The sequence below is a fragment of the Polistes dominula genome, unplaced genomic scaffold (assembly GCF_049000335.1).
Source record: "Polistes dominula isolate Pdom_NZ unplaced genomic scaffold, Pdom_raw_medaka contig_16, whole genome shotgun sequence".
Taxonomy (NCBI): Eukaryota; Metazoa; Arthropoda; class Insecta; order Hymenoptera; family Vespidae; genus Polistes; species Polistes dominula.
In genome coordinates this window covers 975,001-996,153 of record NW_028301040.1, presented here as the reverse complement: position 1 = coordinate 996,153, position 21,153 = coordinate 975,001, and the positions used below count along the sequence as shown (strand labels likewise).

The window sequence follows — 21,153 nt, the reverse complement described above, 5'->3', positions numbered from 1 at the left end:
TTAAATTGTTTTTGTTTTGTTATATATTTATTACACAATAAAAATATAACTATATATATATATATGTAATATAATACAATAATTTTAAAATTTCGTGCTTACAGAACTTTTTTCAGGTTTTTTTTGTAGCAAAAAAAAAAAAAAGACTTTAATGCCATCTATCGAAAATCGACACGAACTTTCCGCACAACCAAAAATTTATGATATCAAATGAAGATATTTAACTTTGAAAGGCTGTTATTGATCATTTCTGATATAATTAATCTGATAAGGAACGATATAATATGAAAAAAAAAAAAAATAAAGAAAAACTGGATTTAGAAACGTGTTACGTGGATTAGCTCGAAAGCAAAACAATAAGAAGAAACGAATGATGATTGAATGAATACGCCATTTTGTTTCTGCTTCAATCGCGTTTTCAATTAATTCATTAATTCATTAATATTGATTGTTTTTATTATTTTAAATTATCCTCACCAACACTGACAAAGAAAAAAAAATCAACTTTTCAATATTATTATAATACACATTTTTTAATCTCAATTATCTTATGGAAAACGAGTTTTCTCAAATTAATTAATTTGATCATTATTCAAGTATTATATCATAAGCCACAATTTATGTTTCATTTGATGACCATATTTTTCTTATAAGTCCATCATTACCTATTCTCCATTTTAACATACATACACATGCTGGTTTCTATCCCCATCCCCCCAAACACACCCCCATTATTCCTTTTCTATTTAATACAATGCACGTTGAGACCTACACGCATTTTTCACCAATAAAAAAAGAATTAATTTATATTTATCTTGTCTTTATACACATATTTATTTCTTAAACGTTTTTATATATTTATTAATTAATTAATTGTTGTCGCGATTATTTTCGCACAAAAATTGATAATTATTTAAATAAATTTAGATGGGCTCTGAAATAATGTTTTCAAAGTAGCAAGCTTGTTACGTTTAGTCACGTGCTCGTGAATTACAAAAAAATTAAAAATAAAACAAGTAAATAAAATAAAATTCTAATTATACACATATACATATACATACATGTATATATATATACATGTCATACATAAAACAAATCACAAAATCGCCTTTTCGCTTTCAGTGGTTGTTTGTGTTCAATATCATTATCTTATTTTATTACAAACAAACAAAGCTTATATCTTATTAGCTATTATCATCCTAATATTACAGGAATTTTGTATAAATAACTGTTTTAATTTGTATTAATAATTTAAAAAAAAAAAATGAAATTATAAAAAGTAAATAAAAAGGGAAGAAAATTAAAAGTCGAGCTTCAAAACAATAAACAAAAAAACAAAAAATCATAACCGTGTTGTAAATTTGAATATGCGATCGTGACTTACATATATATATATATATATATATATATATATATATATGTTTCATTCAAAAATATTTATTTAAAAAAATTACAAAATAATAGTCACGAATGCATAACAATAATCCTACACGTAGAAAAAAAATAATATAACAAATAATGTTACAATATTTCAATTTGTTATGTTCATTACTTTCCGAAAATTGTCCATTTATTTTATGTTTCATTTTTGTTTTTGTTTGTTCTCCTCATTTCCTTTATCGCATACACATACACATACACACAAATTCATTGAAAAGATAGGGACAAACACACAAAGTCCACACATATTACCCACACATAAACACATGCAGAGAGTATTGCGCATTTAGAAAACAATACATGCATTATAATTGCAAAATAAAATTAAAAAAAAAAAAAAAAAATTAAAAAAGGCTTTTGTTTATTATGAGGAATCAGGCGGGTCACGTGGCTATTAATGTGTTGCAGGGGGGTGGGACGCAATTGGAAGCATGTTGGCGATACAACTGGTCAAGTGGTGATGCAGGGTCCAGGATGTTTTTCCTGCAGACTCTGTGGAAGCGTTTACAAGCACCTTGCTTCGCTGACCCAGCACCTCGAAGTGCATCGCAACCAGACGACCTGCATCCTATGTCACACCACTCTCAGTCGTAGAACCGACCTGCGACGTCATATGCGTCTGAAACATAACATGCAATGGCAAAAAACGATGCAGAGGCAACGCAGTCCGAAAAAAAAATTGGACTCGTAATTTTGAATGACCACCCACCACCTCCTCGTTAGATTTTTTTTTCCTTTTCTTTTATTTACTTTATTTTATTTTATCGACGCGATTTCATTATTTTTGTCTTTTTCTTTGTTTTTTCTCTTTATCCTTTCTTTTCTATTTTCATTGAAAAAAGAAGTTAAAAAAAAAAACAAATCAACGCGTCGGAAGAAAAATATTTTTATTTTTATTTTTTTTTTTTTTCATGTAGTATTGGGATCTCTGGCAACAGGGGCGTGGCGTAACAATTCGATTTATCTACTCTAATTTTGAATTTAGCCACCAGATAGCGTAGTCAAGTGCTAGAGATCCCAAGGGATCTCTGGCAACAGGGGCGTGGCATAGCAATTCGATTCATCTACTCTAATTTTGAATTTAGCCACCAGATAGCGTAGTCAAGTGCTAAAGATCCCAAGGGATCACTGGCAGGGGCGTGGCGTAACAATTCGAACTATCTACTCTAATTTTGAATTCAGCCACCAGATAGCGTCGTATTCAAGTGCTAGAGATCCCAATAAATTTTTCTTTGTTTTTTTAAGTTCATTATACTCAATCCTCTTTTATAAATACGATTTATTCGTACGTAATTCGTATTCGTGATTGAAATGAAACAGTGACGCTGAAAAAAATGTCTGCTACCTATAATGGCGACTGCTGTATCTTATATTATAAATTTATTTGCAACTTTTACCTATATTGTGGAAAATTTGTTAGAAAAATATCGCGTTTTATAAGAGGATTGAGAAAATATTGATCTTTCACCATCCATATTATTCGTAATAACTCGTTGGATATTTTTCTTTTTTCAAATACTTGTCGACCGATTCAATTCGATTGATCCAATTATATTTGATAGGATGGTTATATATTTAACAAAATATTAAAAATTAATAGTAGATTGGTAGATTAGTTTATCCTAATCGTGATATAAATGTCTATTGAAAAGAAAAAAATAAGAAAAAAAACAAAAACAAAAAAAATAAGAAAAAAGGAAAAGCAAAAAAAAAAAAAAAATAAAGAAAGAAAGAAAGAAAGAAAAAAATAATTACACAAATGCGTAACACGCTTGCTTTCATCTTCTCTAGTCACCGGATGACTGATATTAGAAAATAATTCATTCTAATGAATAATTTTGTGATCTCCTTTTTTTTTTTTTTAGACCTTACGTTATTATAGTTTATTTATTTACATATTGTTATATTAATATTTCAAAGTGTTCCTTTTCATTTCATCAACCACATTGCTCTATCTCTCTCTCTCTCTCTCTCTCTCTCTCTCTCTCTTTGTTATTTTATTTTATTTTATTTTATTTTTCTAACAAATCACATAAAAAAATAATCATTTTTATTTAGTATTGTTATTATAAAATTAAGAAAAAAAAGAAACATCCTTAACAAAAAAAGGGGGAGGGGATGAAATTATGCCCTCATCATCTAATCCGCCATATTTGTTTCCAATAAACTGTTTGCAATCGTTAATCGATATTATAATCGTTGACCATCAAAATCGTCTCGTTCGAATGAAAAAAAAAATGAAATAAAAAAAAGAAAAATAAAAAAGATCGATAACAGATTATATTTTGTCGATCGCAAAAGATCGAATGACAACAACAACAACAACAACAACAACAAAAGAAATACAAACACAAGTTTCTACCTTTTCGTAAAAAATGGCGTTTCACGTATTTCACACTCGCGCATATACACATAAATATTACATACACCACACATACAAAAAAACCAAAATACAATGATAACCAAGAAGAAATAAGAATAACGGAAAAATAAATGAAATAGAAGTGAGAAAAAAATAAAAACAATTAAAAAAAAAATACAAATAAAGAAAAAAGTTAATAAACATAATTTACCACCCCCCTTAAGTTGCAAGCAGCTTGAGTTAACTCGAGCGGGCGTTGTACAACGTTGAGCCAAAAATTGTTCCTTGAGGGGTTAAAAAAAAAAAAAAAAAAAAAACCAAAAAAGAAGCAAAAAAAGCCACACAATAAAAAAATAAAAATAAAAATAAAAATAAAAATAAAAAAGGGTTTTCTTTGTGATCGACGATGGTGTTCTTAGCTGCTTCGAAATCACCGTTAAAATAGACAGTGCCTTACACGCGGCTATCTAATTTCCACGTTTGACGATATACATACCATTGATCCTTTATCAAATAGTTACCATAGTTGAAACATGACACAATTGTATTTAAAAGTATAAATTATTATCTAATAGTAATGAATTGTTGTTAACTTTTTTATGTTATCAGCTTTAGCCCTGATCATATTATCATCACCTTGCGTAAAAAAAAGAAAAAACAAATATTAACCCATTAGCTGCCACGATTGATCCTTATTTGAGAATTTCGAAATTTTACTTACACCACCACTCGGTTTTATGTTGGACTGTATGAAAAAATGGCATAATAATAGCTACTTTTGTATGTATAGGATAATAATAAAAGAAATAAGTAATAGTCTCTTATTGGTTTCTTTTTTTCGTGCAACCAGCAACAATCCCCATATTTTTTAAGACTTTAAAAAAAAAAATAATATAAATATTTCTGTAAGCAAAAAAATTAATTTGGCAGGCAGTTAATGGGTTAAACAAAAAGAATATAATACAAGAAAAATAAAATAGTAAAATAGAGTAAAATATGACAAATAAGAGAAAATAATACAAATATTCAAGAAAACAAAGTTACCACCGAGAGAAATGACGACGAATATTTCTCTAATAAACTCGACGAGTCGACCCTAATAATATAATTGGGGAAATAAAAACAACAAAAACAACAAAAACCATACAAATTTGAATATAATTTCATTAAAATTTGAGGGTTTCGAAAACTTTTTATGTATACGAAAAAAGATTAGGTATGCGATGTGTTGTTACATATGTTCGTAAGAGAAAAAAAAAAACAATAGATTTATGTTTGACAGTAAAAATGTGAACTTTGAGAAATGCTAATTGAGAAAGAAAAGGTCATGTAAAGTAATTTACAATTAGTCTCTCATTTATAATAATAATAATAAATATTAAGATATATAAATATATATCGTTCCACTTATCGAAACACATGCTTGATCGTAACGCTGTGCATATGTATAAGTCGTTATTAATATATGATATATATATATTATATATATATATATATAAAATATAAGTGATTATATTCAAATGTAAAGTAGTTTGAGTAATGTTGAAAGATAATTCACCGAAATATCGTAAATCGTTGTAATCGAAACAAATATGGGAATGAAAATAATCGATTTTCTTTTTTTGTTAATTTATTTGTAATATTATTATTATTATTATTATTATTATTATTATTATTATTATTATAATTATTATTATTATTTTAAGAACGTTACTTTACAGTACAGTAAGTGATCTCATTTCTAAAAAAAAAAAAAAATGACGTTTACCGAATTGTTTTAATTCTTCGTTCGAATTTCATTCGATGTTTGTTGTTTCTTATTATTATAATTTTTTTTTATGGTGAAAATAATTTTTATTTCATTGTTTCGTCAACCTTTAATCTCATAATGGTATTTAAAGTGGTTATAATAATTACTATAAATGCTGCATACGCACCTATGCCAGGGTTCGGCAATCTTTTGACTTGGAAGAGCCAAAAATTACAATTAACAATATTTCAAAGTTTTTCAAGAGCCACCTAATTTGTTTCTTGTCAACAATAAATAGTACTCGCATAAATAAAAGTTTTTTAATAATAAAAAGAAAAAAACTAATCTATTTATTCATCGGTGCCTAACGGTGCCTAATCCTCGTTAATCAATTGAGAACCGATTTTCTTTTTTTTTCTAAATTCTTTTAACTAAAGAGCCGCAGCTTCAAATTCAAAGAGCTGCATGTGGCTCGCGAGCCGCAGGTTGCCGACCCCTGACCTATGCAATTGGGCATAGTAAGTGTTGCTTATATTGGATATTCGTTATTATTATTATTATTATTATTATTATTATTATTATTATTATTATATAATTGAACATTTAGAAAGAAAATTTTCAATTAACGTACTTGTGTGCACGTAATGCAAAAAGAAAATACAAAAACAAAAACAAAAAAAAGAAAAGAAAAGAATAAAAAAACTCAATGATAAAAGAATTTAAATGTCTGCTATTAAATTATCCTAACATTTGTCAACGTAAAAAGAGAACAACAAGAAGATGAAGATGATCGAAAAATGAACAAATGAGAAAATATGATATACAAAAAAGAAGTCAAACTTTAATTATAAAAGTTTAAACAAAAACAAAAACAAAAAATGACATCTGCATGGTTAAGAAAAAATTTTCTCGAAAATTTCTAAAATACGATTCAGATGTTTCAATAAAACCAACTAAGAAACATATTTATCATTAATATTCATATTACACGTTTGGCTTAACACATTGACAAAGCCGGCCCCACGAAAATGCGAGTTTCTGGGACTGTCGCTTGAGCACCACCGGGCCCCCCCCCCCGCACGAAAACGCGGCTTTCTGAGTTTGTCGTTTGAGTAGCTGCTCCACGATAATGTGGATTTTTTTTTTACTGGTATGAAAATTTACTCTTACACATCGATTTGTATTTACTAGCCATTATTTTGTCTATTCAGTGATCAGAAACAACGCGAATAAGGCCCGGCGTTCGGGGTTTAAATGGCCGACATGTTGTCACTTAGGTCGCCGGCTGGGGCAATGTGTTAAAATTCATTTGCACAAGAAGTACGTAGAAATAAAAAAAAAATATATATATATATATATAAATAAACAATTCACACAGACAAGAGACATCAAAATCACGCGAGCTGAATATGTATTTATTATTAAGTTTAATAATTAAAAAGGCGTATAAAAAAATGGCGAGAAAGAAGAAGAAGAAGAAGAAAAAAACACCGAAGAAATGAAAAAAGCACAGATTGACGATGATTATTGAAAAAAAAAAATACGGAGCTATTCTGTAGATAAGATAAATGACACGTTGAACGTTCGGGTTTATTATAATGAACGAATATCTTTCGTTCTCGTTTTTAAATATATATATATATATATATACACGTATGTATTTTATTATAGATCTTATATCTACGAGTTTGTAACGTAATCAAAGGCAATGTAATAAGGATTATGCTTAAAAGATGTTATTGCTGTAATGTAAATAAAATGATTTGTGATGTATCTCCTTCCTTATGTGTATACATTTTTCTATTATTTCTAATGAAATTATATATTTCACGATGGTGTGGTTTGCAGTTTTCATTCGCAATCGGTTTATCGCGCTTTTATGTAATCTCAAATATAAAATAAATAATTTATGAATTATTACAATTTATATATGATATATATATATAATTAAAAATAAAACTTACATTTAAAAAAAAATATATATAAATATATATAATTCAATGGTATTCAAATAAAAATGACGACGTAGTATTATTCGTTAGAGTTATTTATATGTTTTTTTTGTATTTAGGAAATTTTCCTTTTTTTTTTTTTTTATATTGTGTGACCTATTTCTTAGAGAGAGTATAATCCAACATTATTACATATATTATTGTTTAATATTATTACATGTGTAATAGAACAACAGTAATGGAGGATGTTGTAGATAAAAGATGATATTTAATTGACAAAAAAAAAATAAAAAAAATAAAAATTTAGAAAGATAAAAAATTCAAGTATAAATTTATAGAATCTTCAGGAACATGGAGTCCAGCAAGGAATATACAAACGTCAGTATCTCAGCGTCTTCTGCAATGCAAGAAATGTGGTGTTACATGTACCACACAGCACGCACTACTACGACATATAACATCAAAACATGAAAATACATCAAACGTTGCAGCATATTGTGGGATTTGTCATCGTTTCTTCAAAACTAAATGGAGCCGAGCAACGCATAATAGCAGATATCATAGAAATTAAGAATAATTTGTGGTTGTTTGTTTGTTTGTTTTTTTTTTTTTTTATTATTTAACAAACTTATAATATTTACGAACAACAATTATTTGTTCATTTTATTTTTAATTGTTTTTTTTTTTTTTTTTATTGAAATAAAAAATAAAAGAGACGAAACATCGACTATAAAAAAGAAAAAATGTAGAATTTTTAAATATATCATGTAAATTTCATACTTCGTAAGAAGGGATGATGCTGTATTTATCAGTATTAGAAATTCATTCAATTAACTTAGTACATTTTGCATAATATTTTAAAGATATTTGATATAGCTATTTTAGAGATATAATATAATAGATAATACGTAAACATTATTGAAATTAAATATTATTATAAGTCTGTGGTTATTTATTATTCACTATTGTTGTCTTTCCACTATGTGTCGTAGAATTAAAAAATAGAGATATGCACACTACATTGAAATAAGTAAATAATAATAATAATAATAATAATAATTAAAAAAAAAAAAATTAAAAAAAATAATTCAATATATTTAGAAGCTAAGAAGAAATACTTTTTAATAGTCACATTACAAACACATTATTTTATATGATCATCTATTGTTTAATATAATCTTATAATGATTTCTTTATTACTGCTGGCTCTACTCGAAGAAGTACCTTTTTTTTGTGTTTTTATTATATTTCAAAAACTAAATTTAAGCGTAACTTTTGTTTAGGTTGACGTATATATGTTATTTCTTACAAGTAAATAGTAGCCTTCCCGCATATTTGCTTTTATTAATTACAAAGTCACATATGAAAAAGAAAAAGTATATTAATTATAAGCCTCCTCTTAATGCAAGTACTAAATGTAGCACCGATCCACCTTGTACTTTATAATCTTGTGCTGTTTTTTCGTCGTTCCTGAAATCACATACACACACACACACATAGAAATATATATATATATATTATATATATGTATATTTTGATTTAATAATAATAATAATTATATATAAATCAAAGAAATATTTGAAATTTTTGTAGAAACAGTATTACTATTGTCTTCATAATAATATAATACATTATTAAAATATAAGTATACGATATATATATATGTATATATATATGTATCATTTGTGACTAATATATGTGCCCATAATTATGAAAGTGATCTAAGTCAAAATGAATAAAAAAAAAATAAGTTTATCAGTTATTACGCACTACCTTATTATAAAACTAAATAAATTCAAATGTAATTTTCATATTATCAAAAATGAATCGTTAGATAATATTTATTTCAATATTACATAGAGAATTCATATAATGTTCAAATATAAATCTTGAAATATCTCAAAACAAGAGATATATGACTTAGACCATTTTCATAATTATGGGCACATGTATATTAATGTTTAATAATATCAGTATCATTAACATTGTTCGAATCCTAAATATTAAATCAATATTTGTATTTATATAAGAAATCCTTATTAAAAAAAAGATAACTATAATTTGATAAATATACATACATTTGTTTGCCAGAAAATATTAACCGCTGTTGTTGTGGCGGTATTCCTTCCTTTTCTTCCACTCTTTCTTTGATTCTTTCTACTTTGTCAGTAGGTTCTATATCTATTTCAATCTGCACAATTTACAAATATTATAAACCGTTTATTATAATATTCGTAAGAAATAATTCATATGTAAAATATTGTATATTTTTTAAATAGAGCAAACACTTTTTCATTTACACCTTGTTTTTTTTTCATTTTTTTTTTCTTTTAAACTCTTTTACTAAACGTCCAATTCTTTTCAACTTGATAAACATACTAACTTATAATATTACTAGTTTTTTTGTTTAATATAGAGAGATATAATATACCATTGAATATTAATAAATGATCTCATGTTGATATAAAAATACTTGCCTCTTTGCCCGTAAGTGTCTGAAACAAAATAATAAAATGAAAATTGAATTGACATAATAATAATATAACTCTTTATAGGTTAATAAAGATATTATTGAATTCTGTCAACGTATATTTCTTACCTTCACTTTGATCAACATATTTGTTTATTACTGTAAATATAATATTTCTTGATATTTAAATTAATGTTATTTATTAATTAATCGTATAACTTGCCGGTATAGATTTATCACTACTGATATATTACTTAAAATCGGTTCTTGGTTAATAATTATTAAATATTAACTCTACTATCGTTTGTAACTCCATCTGACGGTTAACAGTAACCTTAATGAAAAGGTGCATTTTCAAAGTTAATCAATGATATTCAGAAACGTTTAAATGGACAAAATATAAATAAAGGTAATGTTACGTTTATTTACCGATTAAACTATTGTTTATTTAAGTTTAATAATTGACCTTATATTTATTATAAATATATATATATATATGTAATATTTAATTTGTTTAATACAAAAATAGTATATTGATTAATGATTCACTTTTATCAACACAGTGTAGCCAACAGTCAAACTTTTAACCTAACCTATACCATTTTACCAACCTATACATATAAAATACTTTTGATTGAACTGTCATATATATATTTGGTATATATTGAATGATTCTATCAGTAGGTTATATGTACGCATCTTTTTTAGCACATGTATCAAACAACTTTGAGGTTATAGGTTAGGTTTATAGGTTATGACTGTAATGGTGTTTACATATATGCTTGTTTAAAACTGAATGAAAATTGTTCTCAATTATGAATTAATAAATTTAGTTAATTTTAATTGTTTTGTATTATTACTTGTTATTTATATTTGTGTATCCTCAAGTAGCAGTTTTATTTTCAGTTAACATTTCAATTTGAATAAAAGAGTATAATTTGAAAAAAAAGAAATGGAAGTTAAAGTCAATGATGTAGTTATGCCAGGTGATATTGTTAAAGATATTAAAAGTGATACAAAAGAAAAAATAGTATTGGGACCAGGACTACGACGTGAAGCTGATACTATTTACATTTGTAAAGCTGGTACTTTAAAAAAACGTGCTCCTGCCATTTATTATGTAGACAATTATCAAAAACGGTTAGATTTTATGAATATTTAATCTTATTTGATATATTTCAATTTTTATTTAACGTATATTTTTTGTTTTTATAGTTATGTACCTAATCGAAGAGAAATGGTTATCGGTATTGTTACCCAAAAAGTAGGAGACATATATAAAGTAGATATAGGTTCTAAAGAAAGTGCATCTCTATCCTATTTGGCTTTCGAAGGTGCTACCAAGAAAAACCGTCCAGATATACAAATTGGAGATGCTGTGTTTGCTAAATTACTCGTAGCTATTAAAGATATGGAACCAGAGCTTGTATGCGTTGATTCAGAAGGAAAAGAAAAAAAGTTAGGTGTATTGAGTTCTGATGGTATGATATTTAACTGTTCCTTAAATCTCGTAAGGAAATTGCTCAATCCAGATTGTATGTTACTTAAATTTCTTGGTAAAAGTCAACCGTACGAAGTTGCCATTGGTATGAATGGTAGAATATGGGTTAAAACTAAATCAATACATCAAACCATTGCTATCGCTAATGCTATTTTAGTGGCTGAATATACGCCCATTAATAAGATGCGACAATTATGCAAATCTATTGAAAAAACATTACTTACGTAGGATTACATTTAAATAATTATCACATGATTAAATAAATATAACGTCTAAGTACACAATAATTATGAATGATTATTTATTGTATAATTGTTTATGATTTTTATAAATAAAGTAGCATGACTTTTATAGTGATTATAAATGACAACCATCATCACAAAATGTTTAATGGAAACTACAAATAGTTGATGTAATTCCAAGTTAAAATACATTATATTCGTATATTTAAATATATATATATATATATTTAAATACAGAAAATGTGAGATTAACTTATAATTCATAAAATAATATTTTATTTTATTTTTTTAAAAAGAAACAGGATATGGGCGATTAAAACCCTGTCTTATTATTATGTGCTTTTTAACTCCGATTGCAATTGTATATCTTGCGCAGCTAAAATATTTGTCCTAATTTGTTATTTACCAAAACATTATTAATTACATTCAATATGTATAAAAACTTGAAAATTTACTACGCGTAAAGAATAACTTATGTTTGCAAGGCCCAGCGCTTTTTTTTTCTTTTTTTTTTTTTTTTTTTATTACTAAATGCACATTGATATTATTATTTGTCATTATTTTCTTTAGCTTATTAACTTCAGGATTTGTATTATTTCTGTGTTTATTTTTAATTATTCCAGGATAAATTATAATCTAGTTTCTTCTTCTTCATCTTCTTCTTCATTTTATTATTATTATTATTTTAATTATTATTATTATTAGTAGTAGTAGTAGTATTATTATTATTATTATCATCATCATCATATAATACACGGTGTATTGCTAATAATTGCAATCAGTAAAAATCTAAATGCCAGTGGTGAATAAGAATGTTTCTTCTTGTGTTTTTTTTTTTTTTTCTCTCTGATATGTGCCTAATGTTTGTTCTCTGACTTACTGCAGTGAAATTACTATATTCTAATTTTTAATGATAGTATTAGACACTCAAGCACAACCTTTACTTTCTCTCCACATTTCGTTTTGTATAAATACTTAAATAATATTCAAATTATGATAGAGAAATATTCGACTTCCATATATATTGATCAATAAAACTAATTATAGAAGACATTTTTGTACTTGATGGAATGTGCAATATACACTATTTTAATGTTTAACTAAATAAATCTATTAGATAATCATTGGTTAAATATTATTACATGGATCAATTGTTAATCAAATAATTCAATTATTATTGTTTTTGACCTGTACTTTTTATAAATTGTATCAAAATCACACATTTACTGTAACGTGGTAATATTATAAAAAGACCAATGATTTTCCAATATTTCAATTATCATATAACAAATAAAAAATATCTACTTAATTATCTACTTAAAAAGCAATATTACAATGAATATTATTCTAAATGGAACATTTCATATTATAACTAATTAATTTAGTCAAATAAAATAATAATATAATGACAAAACAAATAGGTACACAGAGTATAATTCTAATAATTGATAATACGATTAATGTATCATAATACATTTGAATAAGATCTATTATATCAAATATTGATTTATCTCGTTATACGTTAATTAGTTATAAACGAAATAAAGAAAAATACAAAAAGTGAAACAATAACAAATTAACAATTATTAAACGAGCATCCTAATTGGAATTATTTATCACATTATTTGAAATAATAAATCATTTGAATGAAAATATTTCTTCTTCTTCTTCTTCTTTTTTTTTTTTTTTTTTTATCGTGCTTTGGCCTATTTTTATTATGTTATTTTTAATGATAGTTATCTATTTGTCATCACCACTTAATGAAAGCATGTAAAAATTAATATTGATATATCAATACATGATACGTTTGATGAAAAGCATTTGTGATTTTGACAAAATGATGATGAGTCCGTCATTAGTGCTGTCTTCTGTTCATTTCGTGTTGTTATTAAATTTGGAAAAATATTCATGAAGACTCATTTTTATCGAAATATGAAAAACGTGATATTGACAGTGTATATTTTGTATTTCTATTTGTTATTTATTCTTCTTTTAATAAAGTACTCAATAAAATAGTACTCTGGTTATGCACATGAAAGGCATTATTTTTATACTTTGTTAATAACACGTTTTGTGACAATAGGCCTTTACATTATAAGATTTAAACGTCAATATTGAATGTAAAGAATTTGAAAGATATTTTGTTAAAATCACAAATCAGCTTTCATTCATCTGTGGTATGTCATAGGCAATATGTATGTTAGGGACGATTTATGGTGCCATTAACCACCATTATTATTATTATTATTATATGGTACTGTGCCTTATCTTATACTTTTTTTTCACAGGATTGTATTATAGTCTCACCAATATAAAAATACCATATAACTAACTCGGTAAGAGTGCCCAAATTTAATGCTATTTTCACATTCTATTTTTTTTTTTTTGGTTCTTTTCTTCTTCTTTTTTTTTTTTTTTTAACTACTTCGCAAGAAATACAATCAGTATATCGAATAATGTTTGAAAGAATATCATAAATGTTCAATCATCAATCTTAATGATTACGTATATGAAATAATTGCATTATGTGCAATTCCAAATTGTGTGTGTTTTTTTTTTAATACAATCCTGTTAACGAATTAATCATTATAAGAATAATTCTTATTATTATATTTAACATTGCGAGTGATATTTGTATTACATTGTTTTTTTTTTTTTTCTTTTTTTTTTTTTCAGGCTTTGGTATATTATTAGTGATTTTTTTACTGATCAATCGAACAATCCTCGACTGTTTTTCTTTTTTTTTTCTTCTCAGATAGCAGCTTTGGTAAATATTATTAGACATTTAATGTATAATGCGTGTTTTTTTTTATGTTTTTTTTTTCTTCTTTTTTTCTAATATGATATATTTTCATGAAAATGACTAATAAATTTGATGATTAACTTATTGTTATAATTATTTAAAAACCTGAAATGCCGTACCACAGAACTATAGTTATTTTTTTTTTTTTTTTTAAATATACAAACACGAACATTGGTTTTTTTTTTTTTTCTTTGAAAGACCGTCGAAAGCATAACTAAAACTTAATTAAAAGATAATATAATATCTTTTTTTTAACAATACATTTAACAAATATATCTCTCTCTCTTTTCATTTTATAAATAAAATAATAATGATATACAATAAATGTCTTATTTTGTTGTTGTTGTTATCAAATTAAATAAAAATTACTCTCAAAACGTAATACAATCTAAATTTCTTTAATAAGCAAGAGAAATTGTCTTGCATTAAAGACACGCGTTTGTAAATGTTCATTATTTAGTAACATTTCAAATAAAATCTAATATATCCCCTGTTGATTATAGGGATTTAAATATAAATCTTGAAAAAAAAAACAAAAAAAAAACAAAAAAAAAATCAAGAAGAAGGAACATTATGTACTACCATTATGAGTTATGCCAAACAGCAAATATGTTTTCTTTTAAACTGCCGTTGAAGCTCAAAATTGCACCATAAAATTGTGTGTATGTCGTCTACGTGAATAAAGTAGATAAATATTATATATCATTGCATTTTAGCATAATTATAATTTACATATAAAAAATTGTCTTTGCTTAATAGCTAAAATATTATTATGATGCCTTAGCTATATAAACATATATATATATATATTTATGTTTATTATTCTGGTATTATTATATTATTCTTATGTATTTGTTTATTAGTGTGTATATATGTGTATATATATATTTATATGTATTTATATATATATATACCATTCACAACACAGAGTGCATAGTACGAAGCCATATTAGATCTGTTAATCCCCATTGCGTGATATATTTGATACATTATTTTGGATTACATTGAAAAGGGAAAAACAGATCATTAAGCTTCAATGTAACAACGCACAACCAAGTTTTTTCTTTTTTTTTTTTTCTTTTTTTTTTTTTTTTATACAACCTTTATGCACCAAATTATCTTACTTGGTGATAAGAGAGTAAGTTTAATATTTTTTTTTTTTTTTTTTTTTTATACAATATAAGCTCAAGTAAAAAGAAACATTTTTCTTTTCTTTGTTTTTTGTTTTTATCCCTTCCTATTATAATAATAATAATAATAATAATATCATAGCAAAATTAACATTAAAAAATATCAAATTCTTAGCTGAATGAATCTTGATACATCTGCAGTGTATATGTTTAAATAAAAAATAGAAATTGATTGATTATACAGTACTATGAAAATTAATCAACGAAATATTACTTTCTTAAAGATTACCAAAAAAAAAAAAAAAAAAGAAAATAAAATAGCGCAAATTTCAATAATGTAGTTAAAATAATAATAAATAAAAAAAAAAACGTATTTTCAACGTTATGGAATTTGTTGTTTAAACATTAATTGACCAAGTGCGATCTAATATATCAACTAGTTTATGAATATTGCAAATAATATGTTTTTTTTTTTTGTAATATTCTTTATCGATTATAAAAAGAACTTTTCTGCGAAAAGTCAGTTCTATATTAATTGATTGTATCAAAATTAGCCTATGTCCTATTTAATGAAGAACAGAATTTTTCTTTTTTGTTTTTGTTTACAACAAAAAAAAGGGTGGCAGAGAGAAGATTCAAATAACTTCAATAGACCTATTATATTATGTTCCTTATATTGCGTCAAATATTTCTGGGAACTTTGCTTATCTTTCATTTTAAAGATGTTATCGAAAATATTTGGAAGTATTCTATTTTTATATCCTAAATCCTGCTTAAAGTATCATCATCATCGTTATCATTGGATAAAAATCTGTTGTTCTGAGCATTTGATACATAAACAGAGGACAATTATAATTTCCTGTATATAATATAACAGAGATACTGTCGCGTACTTTGTGTTTATTCAAAAGTAGTTTATCTCGAGACTTATACTTTATCAAAATTCAGTTGCTTGCTTGCTTTCTTTGCTTTGTTTTTCTTTTCTTTTCATTATATTCTTTTTCCATGTTGTATTTCATTTGTAAACTTAATCGGTGATGTGGTGATGATTATAAGCATTATTATACCTTGAACACTTGGTCATAATCATTTTAATAAAAACATGGATGCTTCTTTTGTTATATATATATATATATAAGCAACCAGAGGAATGTCAGTGATATAAAAGCAAAGTTATTTGATCATCATGATCTGAATTGCACTTACATGTTGTGTTTAATTGATACTGCTATGGTTATCAAGATTATACAATAAAAGCATATTGTTTAATGTTGTAAATGATAAATAAAACATTATTCACTTTTTAATAATAGTTTTCAAAATACTGAAGCACATTGAATCTTCTATTAGAATCATAAGTAAAAAATAGCACTCTCTTTGCATGTCATGAAAAAATATGTAATGCACATTAAAAAGACTATTTTAAAAAAGCAATTATGTACTTATTTAAAAAAAAAACAAAAAGTATCATTTTAGAATTAGCTTCACACACACGCACACACATATATATACACAAATATATATGCACATATATGTATATATATATATATATATTTATATATAATATTAACAACAACGAAAAATATTACATCTTATAAAGATGTAAAAACAAAGGAACTGATTGACGATCATTTTTGCGGATATATATAAAAAAAAAAAAAAAAAAGAAAAAAAACAGTTTATTTCTTTTTTTTTTTTTTTTTTTTTTTTTTAAATCGGCAGTAAATATATCTAAATTTATCTAATCTTTTGAACGATTAAAAAGTGCACAGCGGTTTTTAAAAAAAATTTAATCATACATATTCTTTTCATGAGTGCTCAAAGGATAATTATAATTTAAAAAGTATCATTTTGAAACCCACACCCCTATAATTTATGCAAAACATATAAGTGTTTATGCATAATAAAATTAGATCTTGTTTTTATATAACTTTAATTTGTTCTTCTTCTTTCTTCTTCTTCTTCTTCTTCTTTCCCCCCTCCCCCCTCCAAATATTTACCGTCATATAGAATTATTCTTAAAAATTACAGTCTTACTAAATAATTGTTTTTTTTTTTTTTGGCTCAAAGGAGTTTCTCACTTGTTTTTTCTTTCTTTTTTTTTTTTTTAGCTCCGTTTAACGAGCAACAAGAAATTAGCGAGAGAGTTTGAATGACAAAAAAACTTGTTCAAAAATCTACTTTGCCATTTAACAAAGTCCTAGCAGAGTCTGCTACTTTTGCTTTGAACACTTAACACATTGTAATTGTGTCTAAAAAAATGTCGTTTTATCTGGATGCACTCAAGCATTGATACATACTTAGAGGACATCTATGTTAATACAAATATGATTCCAATTTTCTTGTTCTCTTTTTCATGTTTTTGGTTTTTGGTTTTTTTTTTTTTTGGTTTTTTAGTTGCCCTGCATTTGTTTGTTGCACTTTTATAATAATAATCACGTTGAGGCTATTTGAAATACAACCTATACACACATATATATATATATATATATATATATATATATATATATATATATATATATATATATATATATGATATTTAAATCATGCACAGCTTGCTTGCTTGCTTGCTTGCTTGCTTGCTTTCTCTTACCCCCAATTCATTGAATCAAACAAAAATCCTCCATGCAAAAATCTAATTTTTCAATGTGAGATTGCTAAAGTCGCCTTGGCTGCACTACATTGTTATTATTTAGGCGTGTTGTAGTTTGATTGTTAAAATTTTCATCTTGCGGAATGTGTTCTGTCCTTTCGTCAAAAAATCCAGGATTCAAAATAATATTTGGAACAAGTTCAATCACTTCCTGCTCCTCCAGCTGCGCTGCAATTTCGGAACGGAGATTAATTTTCATTGGTCTAGGCCATTGATTATATTAGCTTCTACCCTGTCCCTTTTTTTTTTTTTTTTAACTATTTGTCAGGTGTTATAACAACAGTGCTTCTAATCAAATACATTGTGTGTGTGTGTGTGTTTGTTTTGTAACTAAATAAACATACACTAATTAATATTATTTAATTGATTATTCACCTGACAAATAAACTTTGCTACTTTTATTCTACCTTTTTTTTTTCTCATATAATCAAATATATTATAATATATTCTAATATATAACGCATTTATTATCTAGGCCACAATGCTCTACCTCTATCATGGTATTTACTATTCATTACACCTATCATTTCTACGTAACCATAATTTTTAAATATCAACCACCAACACTTATTAAAACATACTTACAATTACTAATGTTAATACACGTTTATTAATAATACTCTTTCCGGGGGGTTTTATTATTTTTCTTTTTTTTTTTTCAAGTTATATTTAACAGTTTATTTAAATATACAGTCTATATTTTATGATAAATTAAATTAAATATAAATTAATAAGGTTGGCGATTAAAGGAAACAATTGAAAGGATCGTAGTACGTATCATTCCTAGAAATGCTATTAGTGGTGCTCTATTTAGAAAGGCAAACTGTCTGAAGAGAAAGATTTCATAGAGTTACCTTAATACCATAGATTATAAAATGTGTGCAAAAGTTAGAAAAAAAGTGTTACAATGAAATTATTTTAAATATTAGAAGGATTTTTTTTTTTTAATATAATTAATTAATTAATTAATTAATTAATAATAGAAAATTTGCAGAGCGCTTGCAGTAAGGGAAGTATTAGTGAATAGTATAATTGGCATTGTAATATTAAAAATAGAATTAAGTTAAAATTGAAATTGAGAGAGAGAGAGAGACAGAGAGAGAAAGAAAGAGAGAGAGAGAGAGAGAGATGAAAGTAGCTGATTTAAAAGAAAGCTAGAGATTAGGGCCATAGATAAGTTTAATGATTTGTGCTGCTGTTATATTTGTTTTTCTTTTCTCTCACAATTAGTTTAAAGTGTTAATGATCAAGAATTTAAAAAAAAAAAAAAAACAAAGGACGATTGAAAATTGAAACATTCGGATATAATTGTATAGAATGAACAGTTACAATTAAATATGAAATTTAACAAGATTTTTAGTTTGATAGCAGAAAAAGCAGCATAGAAGAAGAGATAGAGTAGAAGCAAAAGCTTTATATACAGTTATTAGGAGATGCTTACAGGGTGCCTTGCACTCACGATAGAGGAGGTAACATGTACCCATACCAAGAATCAAAAGTGTTCCCATAACAATGCCTACTGCTGCAACCCAAATACGGGTGTCAAAATCTTCTACACCCGCTAAAAAATGTCTTGCAAGTTCTAAAACAATAATTTATATTTATATGGAAGAATATAATACTAAATGTATTATTTATTAGGTGTAGAAATTAATTCGGTGTTCTGTTTCTATTTTTTTAATAAATACTATATTACTTATTTATGGCATTGAATTAATTTCTATACATAATATGTATGTACATATATATATATATATATATATATACAGTAGCATTTGTTTAAAAGAAAACGAAATTCTTATTAATAGATACTAGTAAATAATAAAAAAAGTGCTTACCCAATTCTTCCACACTATGATGTGTATGATTTTCAACTTCAACTATTTCTCCTCTGCCCAACTGATTGGTAGCCCACACTCGAAAGGAGTAAGTCGTGTTTGGCATCAAATGGTACACGTCAATTTGTCTCTATATTATCAAAAAAAAAAACAAAACAAAACAAAACAAAACAATAAGATTGAAATAAATGATATTCAATGATGATAGTTTAAAGTATTACAAAAAAAGAAATGACAAAAATATTACAGAATTGGGTGGAATGTGCGTTGGTATAATTGGCTTCCATTGTTCCGGTTTTTCACCATCGTTTGCTTTTAGACGATATTCGGCAGTAAAATCTATGATAGGATATCCACCAGTACCACCGACTTCCCAAAGAATATTAGCCAATATTGTCGATGGCTTTACCCAAACATTTCGCAAAGCTGGTGGCGGTGCTAAAATAAAATCATTCATTTATTATTTCATTCGATATCAAATTACATTTGTCAATGGTTTTGAAAACAATAGAGAAAAAACAAAAACAAAAACAAAACAAAAACAAAACAAAAAGAAATCAACTTACTTCTAACTTCTATATTTATTCTGGATTTAACAGCGTCCAAGTCGTCGTCCAAGGTACAAGAGTAATTACCTGCATCGTCTGTACTAACATTTACAAGTTCTAGCATGCCATTAGACTCAACTTTTAACCGTTTAATCTGCCCATCTTCACGACCTTCTCTTATCCACATTACTCCGGGAGAATCTGTATGTGGAAGAGCAGCAGCATCTTCTTCTGCACAAGCTAATATAAGAGCTTGACCTACATCTACTGCTACATGGCGTACTTGTATTAAAGTTGCTACTCCCTGCCATCCTAAAAAAAAAAAAAATATATATACAATTTATTTACTTTTTTGCCTTTTTAAAAAAATTTTTTTTTTTTTTTTTAATAATTATATATTTTCAACAGTGTACAACTTATGTACATATTGTAATTTTCATTTTTAAAAATAGGAATGAAATAAA

General features: G+C 25.8%; 3 protein-coding genes across 8 annotated transcripts in view; 1 reads left to right on the top strand and 2 right to left on the bottom strand.

The window, feature by feature from the left end:
- Window positions 1-8,600: 8,600 nt before the first annotated feature.
- Window positions 8,601-10,268, bottom strand: Nedd8 (Nedd8 ubiquitin like modifier). Its single transcript, XM_015322471.2, has 4 exons — window positions 10,104-10,268; window positions 9,982-9,999; window positions 9,583-9,695; window positions 8,601-8,974 (listed from the first exon to the last, which is right to left on the bottom strand). The coding sequence occupies exons 1-4, from the start codon at window positions 10,119-10,121 to the stop codon at window positions 8,890-8,892; spliced, it is 234 nt and encodes a 77-aa protein (XP_015177957.1). The 5' UTR covers window positions 10,122-10,268; the 3' UTR covers window positions 8,601-8,889.
- Window positions 10,269-10,305: 37 nt separating this feature from the next.
- Rrp40 (exosome complex component Rrp40) lies at window positions 10,306-15,693 on the top strand. Of its 3 annotated transcripts, none has more exons than XM_015322469.2 (3): window positions 10,306-10,383; window positions 10,881-11,114; window positions 11,190-15,693. In XM_015322469.2, the coding sequence occupies exons 2-3, from the start codon at window positions 10,927-10,929 to the stop codon at window positions 11,701-11,703; spliced, it is 702 nt and encodes a 233-aa protein (XP_015177955.1). In that variant the 5' UTR covers window positions 10,306-10,383; window positions 10,881-10,926; the 3' UTR covers window positions 11,704-15,693. The 3 variants fall into 3 exon arrangements, with proteins under 3 accessions (XP_015177955.1, XP_089030965.1, XP_089030964.1); XM_089174839.1 differs by lacking the exon at window positions 10,306-10,383 and adding an exon at window positions 10,424-10,712; XM_089174838.1 differs by lacking the exon at window positions 10,306-10,383 and having other exon boundaries at window positions 10,672-11,114.
- The window catches only part of LOC107067217 (contactin-2), an 8,410-nt gene continuing 1,616 nt past the window's right edge, over window positions 14,360-21,153 (bottom strand). Inside the window, exons 2-7 of one of the 4 annotated variants that reach the window (XR_001475834.2) lie at window positions 20,708-21,001; window positions 20,389-20,579; window positions 20,142-20,271; window positions 19,745-19,885; window positions 18,244-18,471; window positions 14,360-18,112 (exon numbers count right to left, since the gene is read on the bottom strand). Coding sequence is in view for 3 of the 4 variants with exons in the window: in XM_015322527.2 (XP_015178013.1) it covers window positions 18,308-18,471; window positions 19,745-19,885; window positions 20,142-20,271; window positions 20,389-20,579; window positions 20,708-21,001 (920 nt within the window). In the remaining variant the exon portion in view is untranslated. Of the gene's footprint in view, window positions 19,158-19,744; window positions 19,886-20,141; window positions 20,272-20,388; window positions 20,580-20,707; window positions 21,002-21,153 lie in introns of all 4 variants that reach the window. The other 3 variants (XM_015322527.2, XM_015322528.2, XM_015322529.2) reach the window with 3 other exon arrangements.

What these genes read in the sequence shown, in the direction of transcription:
- Rrp40 (XM_015322469.2), top strand. Translation starts at nt 10,927, where the DNA reads ATGGAAGTTAAAGTCAATGATGTAGTTATGCCAGGTGATATTGTTAAA. An exon ending in GTAGACAATTATCAAAAACG is followed by an intron (nt 11,115 to 11,189) that starts GTTAGATTTTAT and finishes TTGTTTTTATAG; the next exon opens with TTATGTACCTAATCGAAGAG.
- Nedd8 (XM_015322471.2), bottom strand. An exon ending in ATATTTTCTGGCAAACAAAT is followed by an intron (nt 8,975 to 9,582) that starts GTATGTATATTT and finishes ATGTGATTTCAG; the next exon opens with GAACGACGAAAAAACAGCAC.